The sequence below is a fragment of the Colias philodice genome, chromosome 5 (assembly GCF_061535455.1).
Source record: "Colias philodice isolate Cphi_HAF_F1 chromosome 5, ilColPhil1 Martin Lab GWU primary, whole genome shotgun sequence".
Classification (NCBI taxonomy): Eukaryota; Metazoa; Arthropoda; class Insecta; order Lepidoptera; family Pieridae; genus Colias; species Colias philodice.
The window spans coordinates 8,537,728-8,559,127 of NC_143090.1; the positions used below are offsets into that span (position 1 = coordinate 8,537,728).

Here is a 21,400-nt window from a genome sequence, read left to right on the forward strand (position 1 = left end):
TCAGCCTCGACGCAAATATATAATTTGGTATCTAGGTATATCTTAATAAGCAATGACCTCACAAAATGTTCCTTCATAGAAATTTATCTAATTTGAGTTCGTAGCAAACCTTAGCTCCTAATGCTTTATGGGCATATATAATTGACTTTACACGGTCAATACTCCACCGATATTGGATCCTGGAATAAGCTTAATGGGTTTATTATTTATGGACACACTAGTTTCCCGCGCGTGGCTTTGCTCGCGGAAACGTATAAAGTGTTATTGTGGTTCCCGATACAAAGTTTTGTGCTTGAAATGCTCGCTTTCTTGATTTTTTAATTTTTATACAAAAAAATTAAATAATTACATTGACTGCTTTATAAGTAGGTACATAATAAGCTTAACTACTAAGTACTATATTATATATGTATTATCGTTTGTCTGATAACTCCTATACGCAATAACGGTTGTTTACAAATTCCATTTAGGGCCGATTTTTCAATGCTTGGATAATAGGTACTTATCCGTCGTTATTTAAAAACATACTTTTATTTGTTTGTTTTCAAGTGAAACTTCTTTGGGCGCGTTGAGAGTAAAATTACAAGGACGTGTCATGGAAATACCGTCACGTCATGGAGTAAGGCGACGATTTTTTTTAATTAGCATACTATTACATATCTTCTAGACATTTGCATACTTGAACGTTATGATAGATATAAAAAAGAATAATATCTTAACGACTTAATAATCACCGTCTGATTAATAATATCTAAGCACAATTTATTATAGCACTATCAATTAGTTTTTTTATTTCGAACAATGCCGTCTAAGTACATATTTTTATTCTCATCCTGTAGCACCTTTCTCTTATACCAAGTCATAGTGTTACACAGGCAATATATTAATTAAAACCATATAAGAGAATGTACTCGATTAAAATGTACACGAGACTCGAATTACGGCATAATCGATATGATTAATACAATAACGATAGTAAATTCGTTTTAATTGCATGTAATACAAAGATTTTAATCGGTACAAGCCACAGTAATCGAGTAAGCGCAATTGTGCCTTTGTTAAAATTATTTTACTTTATTTTGCGTAGTTATTAATTAATTATTAACTCTGTAGTTGTAACAAAGAATAAGAGCGTGTGTGCCAAGCACACGTGTCAGAAGTGAAACTCCTTTGACAAGATTCAAAGATACCAGAATCGTCGCCTTACACCGTGACGTGGTATTGCCATGACGCGACCTTGAAATCTTTCTCTCAAAGCGAAGATTCACTGCTATAAAATCAATTATCTTATCATAGTAATCAGTAGGTATTTCTCCTATTCATTTAGTCCAGCCGCTCGGAACGGCTATAAGAACATAATGAAACTAATTCTTGTCTTAGATCTAGATTATATTTTATCTGTATTATCAAAGCTTTCTATTTTCTATTTATTTTTCTCAATAATTATAGGAACCATTACGTTGGCAACCATTGATTTAAAAAATATAACAAAAGATTAAATACATTTTTGAGACTGTCATTTCAAATGGATAGCATTAGTACCTACCTAGTAGCATTTATTATTATCGTATATATTCATTGGGTATTTTCGTTATACGTTATCGTGAATAATTAATAATATCTATAAAACAGATCTTAATGAATTTTGTACATAAGTAAATATGGAAATTGGAATCTTGGTAAAAATAACCTAGGTTGTATTAAAAAAGCAAGTGACGATCAAATCAATAATTTCTTGCTATTTTTAATTAAACCCGTATATTTATATGCGTATCTAGAAACCAAAGATCCTAAAATTCATTACCAAGTCTTATCCTTTCAACAACAACATTCACCACAAAGTTTATAGCTCCCAACTGTAAGCCTCACTAATTAATTAATATCTCAGATTCCACAAAATTCCTTCATACTATATTTATTTTAAGTAATTAGTCCCTAACTCCCACATCCAATAAGCAATTAGCAATGTTCTAGCAAACAAATGAGCCCGAATTTCATATGAATTCACCTAGTTCCATAAATTCGCGTGATCGTGTTTTAAGACCCTTGGCGTGGTTAATAAGTTGTACAAGCAATTTGCACATTTTATTTAATAGAGAATGAAAAATAGTATTTATATGCGATTCATTTGTTTTACGAAGCAATTGTTATTTTATTTATTTACTAATTCCATAAAATTGCTATAGTCACTTATTATGTAGGTACATAATAAGTAACACACAGCTCTAACTAACTCACTCAAATTTAAAACAGGCGCAAGAAATGCTCATTAACAAAACATGGCACCACCATAAAATAGAACCAGAAATAATGAAAGGGAATAATTTGTTATGTTTATAGATTTACAAAATTTAATGAATGCTTAAACCATAGATATTTTATCATAAAAGCGAGGGAAAAGATTTAATTTAAAGACGCAGTGGGAGGTGGTATTGTACGTATCTTAAGGTGTAGGTACTTTTCGTATTACAATGCAAATTTTTAGAAGATATAATCCATATTAGAAATGAGACCTTACGATTCCGTGGTTTACATTTAGGATGGTGTAACAGTATCTTATAAGTACCTTCTCTTCTTTATCATGTCATAGTGTTATAGCAGTCATGAATTTCAGCTATATTTCATAAGATTTGACCCAACACGTGTCCTTAAGGAGACGGTATTTTTAACCTCCAATTTCGGAGCACCAACATTCCTTGATTAATTGTACGAGACAGAATTTTCCCTTAAGAGACATTTCTATTATTATAGTAAGATGTTTTATCGTGTACTCCTTGTAAATTAGATCGCTTGCAGGCTCACGAGTACCATCAACGATGTAATTTTATGAGCCCTCATGAGAACTCGACTTAAATTCAGGAGAAATTTGAATTCTAGGGAAATACCGAGAGGGAGGGAACAGCGCAGTAATTGTCAAGTTTTTTACACGTTTCCGTGATACTTGAGCAATTCCCCTTAACGTTTATATTTTTATTTATCATTTATTTAGATACATTACTCGCGATATCCCTGGAGTTAGAAATATATTTAGTGGGTGACATTTATATGTTCATATCGATAAAGCAGCGAAATTGCAATGAAGACATTGCCATCAATTTAGGTACAGAATAAGAATAGAAAAAGATTTATAGGACCAAATATATGTTTTATCACTACATAGTATAAAACAAAGTCGCATTCTCTGTCCCTATTTCCCTATGTCCCTATGTCCCTTTGTACGCTTAAATCTTTGAAACTACGCAACGGATTTTGATGCAGTTTTTTTTAATAGATAGAGTGATTCAAGAGGAAGGTTTATGTGTATAATAACATCCATTAAATAGTGGAGAAGTACTGTTATTTTTGAGGTTTCTAATGTGATGTCGTAAATAATTACATTTTATCCGCTTACATTGCAAACGTAGGCTGAACCCTACGAGTTTTATCAAAATAATGTACTAAGTATTGTACACATTGAAAAGGTCTACAGAAAAGTCCGCGATGGCATATGTCTATCTCTTATGGATAACCCACAATAACTTTTTTTTGTCATTTACTTTTTACGACAAATAATGGCTTATTTTCGAAGCGATTTTAACCAATACAGCATTAATCCTTAACCAATTAAATACCTTGAATACATTGTTCATTTAATATAGATCTATATGGCCCTTTACACCGTATGATTTAAGTGAATATTTTCGAAGATATTACAGATTTAAAAATTGCGGGGCGTACCGTTTGCGGCGGTACCGGCCGGCCGGGCCGCTATGTTTTTATATACAACGTTAAAAGTTATTCTGTAGTGTATTTAGTATCAGCATTGCACCCGTGCGAAGCCGGGGCGGGTCGCTAGTAATTATATAAAAGACATAAGTACTTAATTCTTCATTTATACAAGTCCAGTGTAAAGTTAATACCGTTAATACGTTATATGTAATTGAAACAATAGTTTATGTTACACTTTTTATGCAGTAAGTTCATGGAGATTACGCAACATCTAATACCCAATCTCTATCGGAAAACACTATATTTTACAAAGTTTTATTGCTGTTTTATTAGTTTTGAAGAAATAGTTGAAAACGTCGCTCAACCAAGACTCAACTCTTGCTTAATGAGGTAAGTTTCTCGTCAGTTCCAAAGACGAAGATTATACACCAAGATATTATTTAAACAAAAAGTAATCAACTTACATGCCTGTTGTTTGTCATTCTGCCCTTAATTTGGTTAAAAATAGATTTATGAAGCCTTCATGGATCTTTGTAGATTACATTAGGTTCAAAAGACAGTAATTATTATGATTCATTATTGTATTTACTCGGAAGACTTTATTATTTGAGTTATATCAACTCCGGCAAAATAATATAGAAATCGGATTACATTTTTATATGTACATGTAATGTACATGTAAAATAGTAATTAATAACTACGGCGCCTGTACTTTTTCTAGTTTGAGGCCCAAATTATGAAAAATCTTCACGTTATTCCCTTCTTTCTGGACATGCCTGAATACTACTTCAAAGTACTTTTAGGTCATTATGCTCTATCTGTAGATAAAGTCACGGACGATTTATTTTTTTAATAAACCTTACAAACAGCCATTTATACAAACTTCATACAACTTCCTCGAGAGCTTAATTCCATCCAGTCAGAGTATTTTCTTGACAAGGAATACAAAGTACAGTCTTTCTTTAAAATACTTTATTTACATTAGATAGTTTTTTTTTTCAGACGTTAAGTGTAAACAAAAATAGGTTTTTATTCTGAATGGTACTCTAACTCGGTAACTGTTTACTAATGTAGCAGCCTTAGGTAGCAGCTGTAGGTTAATTTTGGAATAAAGCCCTATTCATATCTATCCATCCATATTTACCATATTTTACGCGTGTTGTCCCTCACTACTACTAGGTACTACTGTCTACTACTAACCATTTGAAGTCAGAAAAGTAAGATTTCTAGCAATCTCTCATTTTATCCATAAATCAAGACTTACTCTATATGCTGAACACAATTTTAGTACTTACAAATTTTAAAGAAGATCAGCACGTGCGTCCTAATTCTGGGAGAATTTCAGCACCCTACATTCTACACATAATAAAAGTTATAAAGACGCGCTATTCAATAGAATTCCGGGTGCAAAGAATGTTGCTAGTTCGAATATTTCTAATATCATAAACACTGGTCAGTGCTGTAGTGAAAATTTCTGAAACTTTTATAAACTTCAAATTGATAAAATTTTACTTAGTCACCACTGCATCCGATTTTACGTTTTATGTTTACTTCGTGGAATTTTACTTTGAAAGTGTTTCTAGGTTGTATGTAGAATTTATAATAATTTTTGTTTAATATTTATTGTCAACGCTTGCTTAACAATACATAAAGAAATTAGATAGAATAGATAGAGCGATTCAAGATATAATTTAATAGGTTTTAGGCAAAGCGGGTGAAAAGCTAGTTTTGTATAAATTATAGACAGGATAAAATAAACTTTCTACAAACAAAAACAAAAAAAAAAAGCTTTTTAGATTATCTATAACATTATATATGCTGTTGTAAAGGTAAAAGCCATCATCATCATTAACAAAATTAGACCATATTTCGAGCCCTACAATGGCTCGAAATATGGTCTAATTTTGACTGATGTATTTATATAGTATATTTAATTTTGTTCAAATATTTTATTTAGTTCAGTGAATATATTGAATGTAGGTGGTTCATTTAGATAAAATTGAAGTGTTTCGAAATAACAAGATACCCGATCAATAAATATACGCCTTCGCATTTATTTTATTAGAATACTTCACTTAGTTTGATATTATTGGTTTGATAAAATTATTATAAGCTACATATTTTTCCTTTTTAAAATCAACTACTTACTACAACAATAAAGATAAATTGTCTTTTTTTTCTCCGTGAATAAGTGCTAATTTGAAATACTTTGTTCGTTTGATTTGATCCTGTAAAGGTAACCTAAGCAATAAAATGATATTATATTTTATAATAAAAGATAAAAAAAATTGTCATATTCTCGAGATACCACATAATACTATGATGTGACTGAGTACTGACTGTCTCAATATAGTCAGCTGAAAAACCTTCCGCTCCAAAACGCCAGCAAAAATATATTCCTCAAATTCCTCAATAGATTCTTCTAGAAATATTCCCTTCAGCACCTTACATGTAATAGAAATAAATCGTGTAACCACTCCTACTGTTTTAATGCACCATTCCTTCTGATTCATGTGGTCAAGACCAAAGGAGGCTTATAAGCGTAAGTAGAACAACTGGCAATCGTCCAACTAGAAAGAAATGTTAAGGAAATTTATGACCACACGATAAACCTCATATTGAGATGCGATATGAGGATGTAGTCGGAATTTGGGACATGCTTTTGTTATCTTACTATAAAAAAAAGTATTTTCGTTTTATTTTTTGAGGCCTTTTATCGGACAACCTTGGGTGGCTATAGCGATTAAAATAAATTTGATAATTTTTATCACAGCAAAACAATTTACAATTAGCATCTTAAGCATGATTAATGATAGATGCTGCAATTTTTATTAATCAGAGTAAAACATGGAGATGTTTGATAAAGAACAACTGAACAACTGAGAACTAAACTCGTTTTAAAACTGCAGCACCAACTAGTTTAGTAGTTTACTTAGAATACAAAGATTTTCGCCGGCACTTTAACATATTTTGAACATAGTCTTACAATTGATGTGGCATAGGAAAATATACTCTCCGCTCTCCGGTATAAAAACAGCAAATACTTAAAAATCATGACCACTATTGCACTCAGTTTTAATTTTTTTTCATTCCTATAGTAGTCCCAGTTGCCAAATCCCATTTTTCCCTAAAACGAGGGAGGTTCTTAATTTGTAGGTATGCTTGTACACTGCTAACTCACCGTTTTTATTCATTCCTTACGTAAAATACTGACATAAAATTAAATTAAATATTACATTATTATTTGATACTTGTATGCGGAAGAAATGTCGACAGCATTTCATTGTAATAAAAATTAATAAACATAAAAGTGACGAATCTATTTGTACTTAGGTACAACTTGGGTAAATGAAATTTATTCATATTAACAATCAAATATTCGCATTCCCTAATTCTCTCAATACATATCTGTTCTGAATTTCCACAGAAAGTAGGTCAATATAACATAATTTGGAAGTTCAGTTAACTTTTCCACTCGTGTTTGGTAAACAGAGCGTGTTCGATACTATTCACTTTTTATTCATTTGCGAATTTATTTACCAATCGAAGTATTTGTAATTTTTTTTTAGTAGGTATTTCACAATTATGGAAATTAATAATAAAGAGGATATTTATTTGTTTCATATAATATTTTTTATTCAGTAATTCGTAAGTACATTTTTTTAGTAATAATAATTTATGCTATACCTACCTACTATCTGTTAATAGCATTAAAATTTTGATATTTTCGCGAAGTAATTTGCGAACAACAGTTTCATTATTTTGTAAATTACTACTCAAAAATAATAAAATAACATTAAACATTTTTTATTAAAAAATAAATACTTTTAATTTCAAATATTTTTAATAAAAAAAGTAAATATAAAGACTCAAAACAAAAACCTTTTCGGATTTATGATACTGGCCACCTCGGCTGGCCACAAAAGAAAGAAGTTTTAAATTTGGAATTCGAGCGCGGCCGTCACCTCCGCGGTCGTATCTGTCATTTTGACACTCGATTACTTTCCGTGAAGCCAATATTTTACTTTTATAAATAGCAAAAGTGTAGTAAATTTTCTAAAATGCAGTCCGTTGTTACTTACGAGAAACCACTACCACATTTGACCTTACCGGATTGGGACGCCAGGTTATATGGATTGCAGGTATTCACATTTTTTATATAAATGAAGAAATCTCCAAGACAACTCTGTAGAAACTAAAGCAAAATATTCCTTTTAAAAATCGGTATTATTTGAAGGTTTTATTTCGCTCTTTTAGATTTAATGCGATTCTAATAATTTCAAAATATTGACAAAGCTGGTAAATTCAAACCAAAGTCGATAAACGAACATCTTGAAAGCACTTAATTGTTGCGACTTCAGAACTTTCAACTTAAACCATGTTTTAAATTACTTCTGCAGATGTACACCCAATTTATCGTCACATTATTAACCGTAGAATAAAAGTAGAAGGAAAGATAAAATATTTTTAAAGCGGTAAAATTTATGAAGAAAAATAGTTTCATTTAGTTTAAAATGTAGTATGTTTTTCTACATAATATTCTGAATGTAGCTTTGCCCGTGGAGTTTTTTAATGTTTAATTAAATTTAATTGAAGTTAAAACAGTTTTATTTGCAAATGGAAGCTATGAATTTCAACTAGGAATTCAGCTTGGAAAGGGAAATCAACATGTTCTGAAATCGGAAACGAAGTAGTTTTTGATAATTTTACTTTTTGTAGAAAACAGTTTTTACTATTATTTAAATAAACTTTATCGATAAAGATGTATTTTTTGTGTTTTTCAAATGTTGTAACTTTTCCACAAAAACTTTTTAATAAACACGTCGCTGACAATCCTTGGGTAATGGTCTTTCTCGTCTTGATTGGCATGCTATATAAAAAAATCTTAACTGTACGTAATAAAATCACTATATATTACATTAATTCATAAGCGTGTTACCCAAAATAATACTCTATTGACCTATCATAAAATTAAAATGCGAAGCTACGAGTACCTAAGTATTGCTTCACTAATTTCTTAGCGCCTAGATCGCCGTGCATTGGCAAAGTTTTGTGCTCATGGCATCTTGCTAAGCTTATTTTTAAGATTATAAATAATTTACGTGCGTTTAAAAATTGTAAATTATCATTATTAGGTAGGTATGCTATAAAAATATAAACTAATACATATCATAAATATGTAACATAATTATGTATGCAATTTATATTTTTTTGATCGCTTTTTTATATTCTGGCAAATGGGCGTAACTACAGCTCATGTACAGATTTTACGCAATTAAATACTCCAAGTAGGATATCAAATAGTTATTTTGTCCTGTAAAGCTACTAGGAAGAAGGAAGATTTAATGTTTCATATGGGCATTAGAGTTGAACTTTATCACAATAGTATCCCGTAAATTCCCTCGTTTCCGTTCTTGCTCACTCAATGTGATTTTTATTCAGGACCCACGGAGATGCGTCGTAAATATTCATTCTCTAAGTTTCGATTCCAATGCAAAGTTGGAATTATTTATATCGTATTCATATTATTGTTCTATTGACTGAAATGTTGGGAATGTGTTTGGTTATGTATGATGTATGCAATTTTGTTTGTTTCATTTTTATCATGATTATATCTTGCAGTTACTAATCTCTATTCAAGTTAAAACGTATTTATTAGGTAAGTATATATCTATCCTCATTATTTGAATTCGTTTATAATTATTTAAATTAATATTACTGGGTACAAATAAACATTTAAAATTTAATTGTACTAAGCATCCAATGGAATTGAGATCTCTAGTAAATAACAAAAATCTGCCGTCGGCGTATCGAATTTAATAATGATACTGCAAACAGTAGAGAATTCAACAAACAATCACATTCATTTCAAATTTCAATTAAGATGAAAAAACGAATTATTTGTACAAAATAAAGACATAAAAACATCGAGTGAAACAAAGGGCGTTTGTTTCTGTTCGCACACAAGAGTTTTTAAATAATTGTTTTCACTTGCCTTGCTTTAATTTTGTAAAAGAATTTTTAATTCACAATTGCAACGCCGCTCTAATTAAAGAAACACAAAAGTGAAACATCTCTCAGCTTAATGTTATCTCAAGTCATTAAACTTACGAAACAATTAAAGCTAATGTTTGGCCTATCGTGAGGATTTGCTTAAACGTTTTATTCTTTAGCACTTGCTAGGTTAGTGCCATGTTGTTCATATAAAAAGATATTCATTTTTAAATTAAAAAAAACGATATTATTTTCCCTAGTTCTGGTTCAGGCTCATAAAGTTAGACAATAAGTTTCATGCTGTAGTCATACTGCTAAAAATAAAAACCGCGAGTTCAAATTTAAAAACCTCATTTCAGTGGGAATAATTATAATATTTATTTAAGTTTCAATACATCTTTTTGTAATAGTTTATACTAAAATTAAAATTGTATAGGTCACAGCAGACACCAGAAGGGCTGACGCCTTCGACCTTCGCTACAGCTCACACCAGCTTCGCAATGAGACCAAAATCAAGACCGACTGGGACAGCTACCATAACAACAATAGATTGAGAGCTAGGTATGATATAATACCTTTTTTATAAATAGTCTTCATCATAGAGATAATATGTACTTATCTCTATGGTCTTCATATAGATACTTTTCAGTGTACTTTTGACATTAATCATGTAGGTATAGGTATTGTAATGTATTGCTTTAAGAATGAAATAACTCACGTGTTATTCAAAAGTTATTTATGCAAATATGCTTTTAGAATTCATATTTAGAAAAGTTTTACTTAGTTTAGTTTAGCTCTATTGTGAAAGACTGGATAAAGAACTATACTAGATTTCAATCAAATCCGGTCAGTAGTTTTTGCACAAAAGAGCAAAGAACATCTAAATATCTTATGAGACAAGTTAGATATACAATATCAGTAGGATAGATAAGTAGCCTAGGTATTGATGATTTACAAAATAACCGAGGTTAATGCGAAAAAGCGTCTCAAACGTGATCCAATCCATCATCAACATCCAATTTAATTGTAAATTAGAGGATGAAAAAGAAACTCATAATAATTTGAGTGTCATGAAACATTTATATTATTCAAAAGCTCAGAATCTTAGCAAATACAGTGAGATTGAACGTATACCCTCAGCAGCAGCTATTCTTTGCAGTTGTTTGTAATTTGTTGTTCTCTCGCGGGACCTAGAGCAATCAAGTGTATGTCATAAGTTTTCGCACTTATGGTTTGTTGTCGTGAGACGAGAATTAGTTATCATAAGTAAAGTAATTGTGGGGGACAATAACAGTGACGCGGAACGTTAGATGAAAAGTTTTAAAATTGTTATGTCTCTAATTAGTTTAATACCTAATGTGTAAAGTTTTACGTATTGGATAAAACATTATGTACTTATGAAGCTCTAATTATATTATTATTTCTATTTCAAAATAGAATGCTAAATACTTGTACAAATTTTGTATTTTAAATTTACTGCACCGCGTACGTAAAACATGCATACATATACATACGCGCGCACGCACACAGTACACACATTAATCATATTATAATTTATTATACTTCTGGCACCATCTGCTAAAAAAGCACAATGTTATCAATATCTTTATCACATAGCATACAAAATAGAACGAAATCTTCATTCATCTTATCATGTCACAGAGTATACGAAATAGAGCAATGGAAATCGACCCTCCAAGAGCTTTTAGAACGCCTAGACAGAGAGATGACCGCTCTAAAAGAAGAGAAGGCATCCACAGAGAGAGAGTTGGAGCAATTGAACATGCCCCTCCTGGTCTGTTCGGAGTGCCTCTCGAACAGGGATGGGAGGAGGAGCAGCGAACTGACGTATGACTTGGCTGATACGGAGTTGAAGAAGGTGCGTTGTTGCTTTTGACTTCTTTTGGTCAAATATAACGTGACGTGAACGTTGGCTTTGTACTACTAATTGTGTTTATTTTTCGTAAAATGTATACGAACTATTATAACTTTTAGGAAGAATTTTCTACTGTCTTCGGTGCTACATTTTCTATTATTTCATGATTATTTTCATAATTACTTCAATACTAGAATGAAATGATAGAATGTTTAATGTGTTTATAAGGTGTCAATCATCCAGTAAATTGAAACATACCCTGGTGAAAATATTTTAGATCTATGTTCATTTATAAAAAATATGATTTTTTTATGAATATTAAAAAGGGAAAAGGTTTATTCAGCTAGCGTTAAAATGGATAGATTTAATTTCGTACATTTTTATTAACATGTAAAAATTTTGTTCACTTTTTTACATACCTAATGTCAGTAAATATTAACGATTCTTTACATATTTGTTTCATCTTCCATTACAAAAAAAAATAATAACGTAAAAAACATGGTTACCTATCTTAATCTCGAATTTTAATATTCCGAATATCATAATCCAGAAAACGTTTGGACATTTTTTCATAACCCCGAATTTTAAAATTTCGAAGTTTTGTTTGCCATATAATCGCAACTCCGAATTTCATTTGCCCATTTCTTTATTTGTACGACGTTTTACAATCCAGACGAATGAGTTCCAGACATACGAAATCTAAATGCACAAAATCCAGATGACCGTAATCCATATGCACGAAAGCCAGATTTTTAAAACACAAATTTTTGAAACACAGTTAATTGATATCCAGACAAACAATGTCCAGATTTTTGAAATTCAAATAAACGATATCCAGCAAAACGTAATCCTTCCAGGGGGTCACAGTTCAAACCTAACCTAACCTACTGAGTCGAATTTGACACTTAAACCTTTCTGTAATGGGCAAGTAAAACAATAGCGAGTCGGTTCTGGCACTCGCCGGCCGCTGCCGCGGCACGCTCGCTTCGCTCGCTCGGCTCGTGCGTAGGGACTAGGGGGTCACAGTTCAAACCTAACCTAACCTACTGAGTCGAATTCGACACTTAATCCTTTCTGTAATGGGCAAGTAAAACAATAGCGAGTCGGTTCTGGCACTCGCCGGCCGCTGCCGCGGCACGCTCGCTTCGCTCGCTCGGCTCGTGCATGGGGGGTCACAGTTCAAACCTAACCTAACCTACTGAGTCGAATTTGATACTTAAACCTTTCTGTAATAGGCAAGTAAAACAATAGCGAGTCAGTTCTAGCGTGGGGGTCGTAGTTCAAACCTAACCTACTGAGTCGACTTTGACACTAAAACCGGTCTGTAATGGACAAGTAAAACAATAAATTTACTTACTGACAATGTTTATTTTCAGTCGATAGTAAAGGTATAATCACGATTGTATGGAAATCAAATAAAAATATTATGAAAATCTGGCAATAGTTTATCTGTTATATGATTATATGGGAACCAAATAAAAAGATTATGAAAATTTGGCAATAGCTTATTTGGAAAATGGTACGATGGGAAACAAAAAAAAAGTATTCTGAGAATCTGGTATAATGAGATCTGGATTATGAGAATACGGGAAACAAAAAAATACTTTTTAAAAATCTGGTTTTGGTGCATCTGGAAATTGATTCATCTGGGAAATTAAAAAAGGAATTTTAAAAATTTGTCATTCATTACATCTGTCTTTTAAAAGTTCTAACAACCGTTTTCGGGGTTTTAAGATTCGGGTAATAGAAATTCGAGTTTTTAATAGGTTACCAAAAAACATACCTACCTACGCATTCCTTTCCATAAAAACGCACAAGCTAAATTGTAAATACCAACTTAGACAATGGCTAAACAAGTCTTCAAGAGACTTTACAAATTATGTCCTACTAGCATTCCACCCGTGGCTACGCCCGCGTTTTCAAAGAAAAACCCGTTCCCGTAGGATTTCCGGGATAAAACCTATCCTATGTCCTTTCTCGGGTATCAAAATATCTCTATACTAAAGTTCATGCAAATTGGTTCAGTAGTTAAGGCGTGATTGAGTAACAGACAGACAGACAGAGTTACTTTCGCATTTATAATATTAGTATGGATAAAGATAGTACACCTTCATGCATTCACCTAAAACCTAATTCCTAATAACACAGGAACTCTGCGTAACCGAAAGCAACAAGAAAATGCTGATAGATCGTTGCCAGTCCGCGTGGGAGAAGATAAACAAACTTGAGGTGGTGAAGTTCAAGCTTCAACTGGACCTCAATGATAAGAATGAGGCGCTCCAAATTGATAAGGACATGCTAAACCTGGATAAGGACTGCGCCAATATAACGTATAAGACGGATTCGTTGAAAACTCCAAAACGGTAGGTGATGTTATAAAACGAATGATACTAAATGACGTATTTTTCATGGAATGATAAATGAAACAGAAATGTGTGCGTGTTTTTAAAAGTTAAAGTACCTACTCTTTCAGATTTAAGAAATTGATTTTAGTTTGTTGCATTCAACGATAGGTTTATTAAAATATTACTTACACTAGCTTAAATGAGGGAGAGTTTACTAAAAAAATCACAATATTATATTATGTTCTCATTACAGATTTTTTTGAAAGTAGGAACAGCAAAACTATTTTACCTAATTTACGCTATTATTTATGTTTGTTATAACAATAATTATAACAATTTATTAGCATGATAACCTACGACCAATGGCTACAAAAGTGCGAAGCAACCAAAAAGCTAGCTGTAGACGAGTTACAAGATACACTACGACTCCGGGAATCACTTTTCGTAGCTCGCGGTCGAGCTCGTAACGCGTTGCGAGCGCAGACTGATGTCACCAATTATATGATGCGACGCCGCGTATATGAGACACAACGTGCTAGGAATGAACTTCAGTGGCAGAAGATGAAGGTAATGTAGATAAAGGAATGTTTGAATGAAAAGGTAGTGTAAATGAAGTCGGTTAAAAATTGAGATTTGGTGTAAGAACAATAAGCTAGAGGTATGTGAATTAGAAGCTCCAGTGGCAATATGAATGTATGAAAATGGAGGAAGGTTGTGGTATTTCCTTGATGTAGTATATCTCCCAAGTAGGATATTTTGACAGCAAATGCAATTCGAATATACTCAACAGGCAATCGTGTATATGGGTAGTTATAACGGAACGGAAATTTAAAACAGTTTTAAATTAAATTTACATTTTTGAAACTTTTCTTTGAGTATGATTTTGATTTTTTTTTTCTAAAATACAGATGGAAGAGAATATGGACAAACTGTCAAGCGAGTTGAAGACGATCGGTGAACAGTTTGCCGACAAAGTGAATGCACTAAAAGTAGCTGAGACTAGATTAGAAACAAGAGGCTATAGACCTGGTATTGAACTCGCATCTGATGAAGCTGATATCGGCATGAAGGAGGAAGTAAGGAACTTACGGGAGACTATACGACAACTGCAAGAGAAACAGGATTGCGCTAAGTAAGTAATTAAGGGCCAATTTTTCAATCCTTAGTTAAAATTTATCCGTCCAATATTAAAGTATTACACGAACATTTTAAAATGTCACCTGTAAACTGTCAAATACGGACAATTAGAATACATTTTTGAAATGTTCGTGTAATACTTTAATATTGGACAGTTTAATACGTACGTACGGTAGTTTAAGGGCGTTTGTCCACTACAAGGAATTTTACGGTCCGGCATTCCGATTTTTTACGGTCCGGTATGGCACGCAATTAATCTAAATACTAGCTTGTGCACTATACGTAATTTTACTGTCCGACATTTTACTTTTCCCTATTCCGGATGGTTTTTTGAGTTTACGAGTCGCTGTAGGTATAATTGTTTTCGAGTGCCCACTTGCTTGGATTTTACTCTTTTTATTGCATATGCCAACTGAAAGCAAGCTCTTGTTTTACTTTCTTTTAGCTGGCAATGAGATTTGAGAAGTCGGTATTGTTATTTTATATACATTGACCAAGCATTGACCTATAATTATTATCTAAGTAAGTGTTGGTAAGTTAAAGTTCAAGTGGGAATAGATTTAGCTCCTCGTCACCGATTAAAATAAATAAGTGAAACACGCATTTTGAATCTCTTACGGAACTTTACTTTTTATTATAACGAAGTAATATAATATTTCACCTTCTATATTTTTACTCGTTTCTTGTAAAATGCGAAAACAATCATTTATGATAGCATTATACCGCCATACTTCCTTGAACTGTACCGCACTGATCCGAGTAAAGACGGACAGGTGCACAAGCAATTCATCGGTTTTTTCATGCCACACCGGACCGTAAAAAATCGGAATGCCGGACAGTAAAATTCCTTGTAGTGCACAAGCGCCCTAATACGTTATTCGATGAATAAGTTTTAACCAAGGATTGAAAAATCAGCCCTAAATAGCCTTGTATTCACGGCAAACATTTGGTGTGGTGGTTTGTTTGATTGTTGTTGCTGCTCGAGAAGTTTTAACATGGTAAACTTCTCGAGGAGCAACAACATGTTGCATGCAACATGCAACACGCAGTATTGTCAACAGACAGCAACATGCTTCGACTTTGTTTGTACACAAATGATTACTGCACTATTTCACTGATTGCTTGTCAATTTAAACTTTAACACTCACATATTTCCGAATGATTTGTATGGAATCTAAGCATCTTAGTCAACTCTTTCATTAATAATTAAAATAAATAAATAAATACAATTTTATGTATCTACAATCTACATATACCATACATATCAAATATTATGTTAAATATTCAGGACACTCAACAAAATTTGTGGATTGTCGCAAATACTGACCATTTACACGAAGTATGTAAGGCCAAAAATGCGGCCACTCGCGACGCGCCTAAAAAATCTTGTATTACTTATCTAGAGCACCAAGCCATCTTCGAATCAATTCACGCTGAAATATTAGTTTATTAGTACATATATAGCGTGCTAAAGCCATCTTTTCGCTTGCCAAATTTCGTCTTAACACTTATAGCAAATAGTGTTACTAACCCCTCTAGAGATATTAATGATACAGATCTTAGAATACACTTTACCCGCCTATGGGATCGCTTGATTTTCAAAATTCACGATATCTAGTATAGTTAATCTTATAAGGTACCTTTAAAATTTATGATATGCATAGTGATCCAGCCTAATCAGGGTTCAAACTGTATACTAAAATAAAATGAAGTGTTTTGAAAGGATCATGAATGTTTTATAAGGTCTGGCCTGTCTCTGAATTTTCTAATAATATCCTCGCGTAAATGCTAATAAATATTAAATTGAAGCAGGCTCCTTCCTCAGTTTCTCTAGAATTAATGCTTTAATTTAATTAATCTACATTCTACATAAAACTTAAAATAAAAAATATTTCCTGTCTAGTCCAATACAAAGGAACATATATCTATGCATGCACAAGCACAATACACATTATAAATAAAATCACACAAGAACAAAGTGCTATGTTACATTTTGTTAACTATGGTAAAGCTATTAGCAGTACTTTGTCGCGGAAGCGCCTTTGTTAAGGGTGCGTATAAAGCAAAATTACCAATCTTCTATTAGATGATACGTGTAATATTCAAGACCAAATCTAAAAAATAAAATATATATCAAACTAGATGATATGTTCAACGATTCTGTGCAATCAAAAACATAAAATATTAAAATTGACTCGATAAAAAAAAAACCGGCCAAGTGCGAGTCGGACTCGCGCACCGAGGGTTCCGTACAAACCTGCAAGGTTTACAAAGTACAATTTATGGTTTTCGTAATTTTTCCTTTATCTATGCTATAAGACGTTGCTTCGTACCAAATTTCAAGATTCTGAGTTCACGGGAAGCACCCTGTAGGTTTTGATTCCCTTGCAAATGTCGAAAATTTGCGGCATAAACGGCTGTATCTTTTGATTGCGTTGGCTTAGAAGTTTGATTTTTTCCCAGCTTCAAGGGACAAAACCAAACGTTTATCTCGAGAAAAAAAGAGCGCCAAAAGTGGTTTATCGCAGATAAAACCAAAACTAAAAGTAATTACACAAAATGCTCTGATTAATATCTTGCAAATGTTTTAATATAATTGTTTATGAAAAAAAAATCATAATAAGTATTACTATGTCAAGTAGAAAACGTAAAAGTGTGAAAATTAGAGCTAACTTGGTGATTTTTTTTTATCGAGTAAATTTTAATATTTTATGTTTTTGATTAAACAGAATCGTTGAACATATCATCTAGTTTGATATATATTTTATTTTTTAGATTTGGTCTTGAATAGGTATTACACGTATCATCTAATAGAAGATTGGTAATTTTGCTTTATACGCACCCTTAACTTTAGACTTTGCTCTGCCGCCATATAACTTAATAAACAGCACATGGGCTTTATAATAGATAATATTTATTACCGAAAATACCTTCTATCTTATTGAAATTAAATCTTATAAAGCTATGACAGTAAATAAAATAAGACCGGCAGACAATAATAGATCGAGAAAGATATGTATCCAAAGTAAATTCGGAAATATGTATCCAAAGTAAATTCGGAATATAATTTTACTTGTAATAAAAGAAAAAATAAAATATGGTACTTTTTGTGTCTTCCAAACACACATAATAGGTACATAAATAAAGGAGTAAGCAGACAATAAAACAATAAAAGTCTCCTCACTAACAGAACGAAAATTGTTTCCATGATAGTCGTCTTCGAGAAACGTAGAAAATTTTCGTAGTCACATTGTTAACTCGACCCTCGGAGATCGGATAGGTTGTTTAATTTAACAATGCTTTCATGAATTTTCTTAATGTAACTATTCGAGAGTAGTTGGGATTTGGAATCGATCCAGATATCGTGGCCAAGTTTGTCTAGTCATTGTACTTACTGGTTTTCCCGGCTGGTGTGATTTTTGCTTGTACATTGGATATTTTCATATGGGAGTAATGACCGTAAGAGCTAAGTTATTTAGGTCACGCTGTTAGGTTCACAAAAAAATTCCATCCCTAGAAATGAGTTTGTCTTACAGTGAACTAAATATGCCAAAGTCCATTCGCCATAATTAAGGGTGGTATAAATTATAAGTATAGTAAGGATTATTAGTAAAAAAATTAAGTTAAAAATTAAAATAAAAAGTCCCTCATGATTTAACTTGATAGTTCATGAGAAAATAAGGAAACTCATCAAACTCTCCTTCCAAATTTAATAATATTTTGATTACTGCTAGCAAATAAAGTGTTACCTAATTAAAGTTAAAGATATTTTATTTACATGCCCAAATATTCCATATTTATTCTACCAGTGTTCCTCTGCACAGATCGCGTTGATAACGTCTAAGATTTAATATTACAATAAAAATTTGTCGAAGTAGATTCGTATGTCTCATCACGATATGTGCAAAGGAACGCAGGTGGGTCATCAGAATGAGATTGGAATTCATCCTATCCAAGTATCCAAGCTTATTCTATATTCTCAAATAGTCTCTAGTCTCTACTCTATACTTCAACACAATATTCGTGCATTTATATCCAATATCCTAAAAGATATAACATTTCTCAGAGCAACATATAACGCTCTCGAAGCGGCGTCTATCAAGATCGCTATAGATCTGAATGACAAGGAGCAGTCTCTGGAAACGGACACCAGAGCTCTGGAGATGAGATCCGCTCTGGAGCCCAAGAGACCAACCGGCACGGATAAGAATCTGATACTAGCGAGTATGGAGGATGAAGTGCCCAAGATGGAAGGCTAAATTCTTTGTACGATTGAATATTTTTTGTGATGTTTGGAAATTGTTTTTGATGTCTTTGTTTTTGGTAATTGTGTTTTTTTAATAATAAATGTTTTTGTCTTAATTTGTAGTTTTATTTTAACTTTATTTCGAAATTACAAGTTTTAAACTTAATCTATATGTAGGTAAATAGATAGATAGGTATGTTATAAACAATGTGATTGGACAAATTAATCATCTATCATTGCATTTAATTCATTACACATTTCTATTGAAATATTTGCATTCTATAAAGATTCTATAAATAAGAGCGCGTTATAATATTTAAATTTTACATAGTATTTTTCCCAAGATAAATAGCAAACAGCGTTAGTTTGTACCTAAGACTGAGACGGGATTACTATAAAACGCGCGTACATTTTCCGAGGCTTCGCAGAACACTCTCGACAATCTCTATGCACTAAGTAAGCTTGTGAGAATGTTCTGATAACACTATAATATTGAATTTATAGGAGCTATTAAAACTCTAAAGAGTTATTTGTTTCACAGAAAGCTCTCATCCCAGGAACTACTTACCCGACTTAACAGTCTTTCTTCAAAAAAAAAATGAGTAGCATATTCGGGTATATTTTATTTTCTTACAATGGTGCCATTATAAAATACTATATACATACTTAATAAAATATCTCTAACTCTGTATTTCCTATTATTATAATAAGCATATAAAAAAATAACGTCAAGATTTATTTCAACGCCACACAAACGGAAAGGGTGCGAAGTCAAGTAATCTTCACAAGATTTAAGCCCAATATATTGACAGCATAAATATAGCTGACATTATCTAGCTGATAGTTTTAAAGGTTGAGGCTTCGAGACTAGAATATGAGCACGCAAAAATTGTTTTGCAACATCTACATTCTACACGTTTCTATGGCATCATAATAAACGGCATGTTCTAGAGCCAACGTTCCGTGAGCCGAGTTAAAATATTGATCAAAAGAAAAAAAATATATTTATTCAAAACCGTATTTTTTTGTACAACTTAATACATGAGTTAATATTGCACGTTTTACATATACATATTTGGGTTAAAACTAGAATCCTTTGACCCTGTAGTGGTAAGGCAAATGGATATTTGAAAACAAATAAATAAATATTATTATTTCTAACATGTAACAATAAACTAAATGAACTCAAGAGTATCAAAATATAATGTTCAGGTAGTGTACATGTTCAGGTAAAGTGAATGTTACAAGTTTAGAGTTCATAATTATGAATCAAAATCTGCATTCAAGTCTACACTTTAAATATTTCTTTTTGCACCATAATTTTTCGAATAACATTAAGAATGAAGATGTATCGACATAAAATATGTATAAACAACTCATTTTAATATCCACGAGCCGATTGGCGTCATAAAATTAAATCACTCCCAACTGGAAATTATCTTTAATTTTACGTTTCGGTCATAACTATACATATTTCGATGTATGATTTCATATGCGGAAACATACGAATCGATCAAAGCGCCACATTTTTTTCCGGCACGTTAAGACATCTTTACATTAGGAAGTATTTGAAACAATTATTGAGATTTAAGCAGATCGACTGATAAGCTGATATGCTTCCTAAAAGACGTAACTCAGTTAAATTTATATTTCGGCTTCTATTTGATGTCCATTACGCCGTAAAACCTGTTCTGCAGCGAGTTACGTTGTGCTTCGCCAGCCTTATACTAGTCTATTACGATAATCACGAGATGAATCACGTGGTAGAGGTGATATCAACAGGTTATTTACATTTGACTTTTCGTTCGTGTACGGAAGTAAAATCGCCTTTGTCCTGTCGGGTTACTCTTCAGAACTTTGTATGATTTAAAATGTAACAAAAAAACGCAGTAGATAGGCCGCCCATGAATTAGATGACAATAGATTTTCCGCGACGCCGAATTTGCGATACCTTGAATTATAATCACTTACAGAGCGTGTGTTACGTTGGTAAAGCGGCGTTGTGGAGGTACACTGTGAAGTTATATTTGAACGAAGTAAAATGAAGATAAATTCTCCGAAATCTGACCGTTTGACCTATTTTAGTATGCAACT

At 32.3% G+C, this 21,400-nt stretch overlaps 1 protein-coding gene across 1 annotated transcript; it reads left to right on the forward strand.

The window, feature by feature from the left end:
• Nucleotides 1-7,769: 7,769 nt before the first annotated feature.
• On the forward strand, nt 7,770-19,340 carry LOC149488547 (tektin-B1-like). The gene is made up of 7 exons (XM_089695250.1): nt 7,770-7,850; nt 10,139-10,263; nt 11,365-11,581; nt 13,727-13,941; nt 14,268-14,490; nt 14,832-15,055; nt 19,127-19,340. The coding sequence occupies exons 1-7, from the start codon at nt 7,770-7,772 to the stop codon at nt 19,317-19,319; spliced, it is 1,278 nt and encodes a 425-aa protein (XP_089551376.1). The 3' UTR covers nt 19,320-19,340.
• Nucleotides 19,341-21,400: the final 2,060 nt, after the last annotated feature.